Source organism: Bos indicus x Bos taurus, chromosome 11 (assembly GCF_003369695.1).
Source record: "Bos indicus x Bos taurus breed Angus x Brahman F1 hybrid chromosome 11, Bos_hybrid_MaternalHap_v2.0, whole genome shotgun sequence".
In the NCBI taxonomy this organism is placed as follows: domain Eukaryota; kingdom Metazoa; phylum Chordata; class Mammalia; order Artiodactyla; family Bovidae; genus Bos; species Bos indicus x Bos taurus.
In genome coordinates this window covers 105,385,635-105,388,590 of record NC_040086.1, presented here as the reverse complement: position 1 = coordinate 105,388,590, position 2,956 = coordinate 105,385,635, and the positions used below count along the sequence as shown (strand labels likewise).

Sequence of the window (2,956 nt, the reverse complement as noted above, 5' to 3'; positions counted from 1 at the left end):
AAGTCCAGGCCGGCCCAGGCGGTCCTGCCGGAAAAGTGGCGAGTAAGGTGGGGTGGGGTGGGGGGTTCGTGTGCGCGAGTGCGGGTGTGGCCACTGCGGGTGCTCTGGAGTCGTGCTCATATCCAGCTCTGCAGGGACCCCTGTGCGACCCTCGAGGGGCTGCTCGCTGTCTGTGGCCATCTGCCCACTAGACCACAGGGACAGATGGCCCACTCCTGGGGTGTGGGCTCCAGGGGACACACCGGCGTTGGGGATGCTGGCTGAGTTACAGACCAGCAGGTGGCAGATGGGAGCTGAGGGGCTTGGCACTGGCAGAAGAGGTCAGAACTGACCCGGCCCGGCCCCCCCACTCCAGGTCCCATCGTGAGCCGGCAGCAGGCGCTGCGGACAGATTTATTCGGGCCTCACAGGCCGTAGCATACCCACAGTTCCCCCCTCCAACGACCATGGCCACGCGGATGTCCCGTGGTGCCCGCGGCAAGCCACCGCGTCCAGGCGCGCCTGCGCTACAAGAGGTTGACCGCGGCCACCACCTGCTTACAGCCGTTGACGGCGAACTCGCGGCCGGCCACGCGGTAGTAGCTGAGCTGCGCGGCCAGCAGCTCGGCGCGGGCCTGCTCGGGGAAGAAGCCCTCCCCGGCCATCTCGTCCCGGAAGCAGTTGACCACGTCCCGCTTGTCCAGCAGCAGAAAGGGCACGATGGCCGCGGCCTCCCACAGCGGGTGCTGGCGGACCAGCAGTGCGTGCAGGCTGGCGCGCAGCTCCTCCTCGGCCGCGCGCAGCTCCTCGGCCCCGTCGGCGCGCCCCGCGCGGGACGCGTTCTGCAGCACGAAGCGCGTGACCTCAGCGCCGCCCGCGCCGCTGAGCAGCACGTAGACGGCGTTGTGGAAGCGCGGCGGCCGCTGAGGCTGCAGGAGGCCATGCAGCTCGTCCAGCAGCGCCGGCGGCAGCAGCTCCGCGTCGTCCAGCACCAGGAGCGGGGTCTTCTCCTCCGCCTCGGCCCGCGCCAGCACATCGGCCACACGCCGCGCCAGCTCCTCGCGGCAGCCGGTGGCGGCGCGCGGCGCGGGGCAGTGGTGGCGCGTGTGGTACTGCAGCACAAGCGCGCCGTCCTCCAGCACTGCGCGGAAGTGGCGCGCCAGCAGGCGGCCCACGTGGCTCTTGCCCACGCCGCTAGGCCCGTGCAGCGCCAGGAGCAGCGGGCGGCTGTGCACGTGCGTGGCCAGGTAGTCCCGCAGCAGAGCCACGAGGCGGCCCACGGCCGCCGGCTGCCCGAACACAGCGCGCTGCAGCGTCTTCTCCAGCCCGTCGAGGTCATAGCGCAGCGCGTTGTCGTCCAGGTTCTCAATGGCGTTGAGCACCTGGAAGCCCACGATGGCCACAAGCAACAGCAGGCAGCGCTGGGCGCGGCTCTGGCGCTCGGCTCGCGGCCCGAACTTGCGCGAGGTCTCGGGGTAGAGCACCAGGCGGCTGCGCCGGCGCCGCTTCCGCGCGGGTCTCGAGGCCCGCTCCGCCGGCCCGTCGAAGGTGAAGAACTGCGGCTGCTCCCGGGGGACGCGCAGCGCCGCAGCCCCGGGGTCTGGCGCCACGGCCGGCGAGGGCGGCCGCCGCTTGCGCAGGAGGTGCACTTGGTGGCGCAGGCGGACGACGGCGCGCACGGGGGCGATCACGCTCGGGCTGGGGGCGACCGGGGCCGAGGGCTCGGGGCTGGACTGGCCGCGGTCCATGGCGCGGGGGCGGTGCTTGGCATGCAGGTCGCCCTCCCTGCAACAGGAAGGCGGGGATGGTCTGCAGACTTCCGCCTGGCAGACTGGGACCCTCCCTCGGGATCTCACCCCCGCTGCGAGGCCCCCCGGAGGGCGCCCGCTGCCGGGAGACCGGGACCAGCCTCTGCCCAGGAAACGCCTCCCCACGGGGCCCCAATGCAAATCTCTCGGGTCCTTGCATAAACAGCCTCGGGCCTTGAGGAAGTGACTGGGCGGGGTGGGGGTGGGGGGCGCAGTTTATCGGCCGGCAGGCCTCCCGGGCTTCCTGGAGGAAGGGTTCGTGCCGGCCAGGCGCCAACTAGGGGTAAAGCAGGGTCAAGGCCGGCCCCGCCCCTGCTGCAGCTTGCCTGCCGGGCGCCTAGAGGGGCCAAGGCGAGCAGAGGTCCGAGCACCCCGGAGCTCGGAGGTGTCCCACACACGAACCCTGGGCTGGGGCGTACGGGGGGGACTTCTCTCCAGATTGGGCTCGAGCCCCGTTCCCGAGCTGAGGCCAGGCCTCCCAGCCCCAAAGGAGGATCCTCCCAACATCCCTCCGGGGGTGGGGGGCGCCGGGAAAAGAGACGGGTGGGGGTGGGGTGAAAAGATGGACAGAAAGACAAAACAAAAGAGAAGGAGGGATAGTCCATGAGGAGATAGCTGGAGAAAGGTGGGGTGATGCCCTGGCCCACCCCAGTACCTGCAGCTGCGTCAGATCAGGCTCTCAACTGGCCCCCAGACCGGCACGCCTGCCCACGCCCGAGGCTGGGGCTGGCCACTCAGGAAGCCGACAGAGCGGGCTTCCCTGTGCAGGTCAGGGTGGTAAGGGGCCTCACTGGGTCAGCGACACCTGCGGGTACCCTGGGAGCGTCCGGACTGGAGAAAGCCCTGGGGAGGTTTCCGCTTCTTTGCAAAGGAAGTGAGTCAGGGGTGCGGCGCGGGCGGGACTTAGGCTGGACGGTGGCGCCAGAGGGGAGGCCTGGCGGGCTTGCCCAGGTCCCCAGCCGATGGGTCACCTACCCTCCTCAGCCCTGCAGACCTCCTAACTCTGCCCAGCCCAGGACACCCCCAGGACGCACCTCCCCTCCCCTGGGGCCACGGACCCCAAGCTCCCCAGGGATCTCTCCTCCTGCACCTGATGCCTCAGGGCCCGTGGTGAGGGGGATGGGTGTGTCCAGGCTGCCTGTTCGCAGGAGCGGAGGGGGTGGGAGGTC

At 70.7% G+C, this 2,956-nt stretch overlaps 1 protein-coding gene across 1 annotated transcript; it reads right to left on the bottom strand.

Annotated features, from left to right (window-relative positions):
* Positions 1 to 364: 364 nt before the first annotated feature.
* Positions 365 to 2,956, bottom strand: TOR4A (torsin family 4 member A). Its single transcript, XM_027556968.1, has 2 exons — positions 2,443 to 2,956; positions 365 to 1,764 (listed from the first exon to the last, which is right to left on the bottom strand). Exon 2 carries the CDS (start codon positions 1,725 to 1,727, stop codon positions 507 to 509), a length of 1,221 nt encoding a protein of 406 aa, XP_027412769.1. The 5' UTR covers positions 1,728 to 1,764; positions 2,443 to 2,956; the 3' UTR covers positions 365 to 506.

Excerpts from the sequence above, each read along its gene's own strand:
- TOR4A (XM_027556968.1), bottom strand. The coding sequence starts at position 1,727 with ATGGACCGCGGCCAGTCCAGCCCCGAGCCCTCGGCCCCGGTCGCCCCC.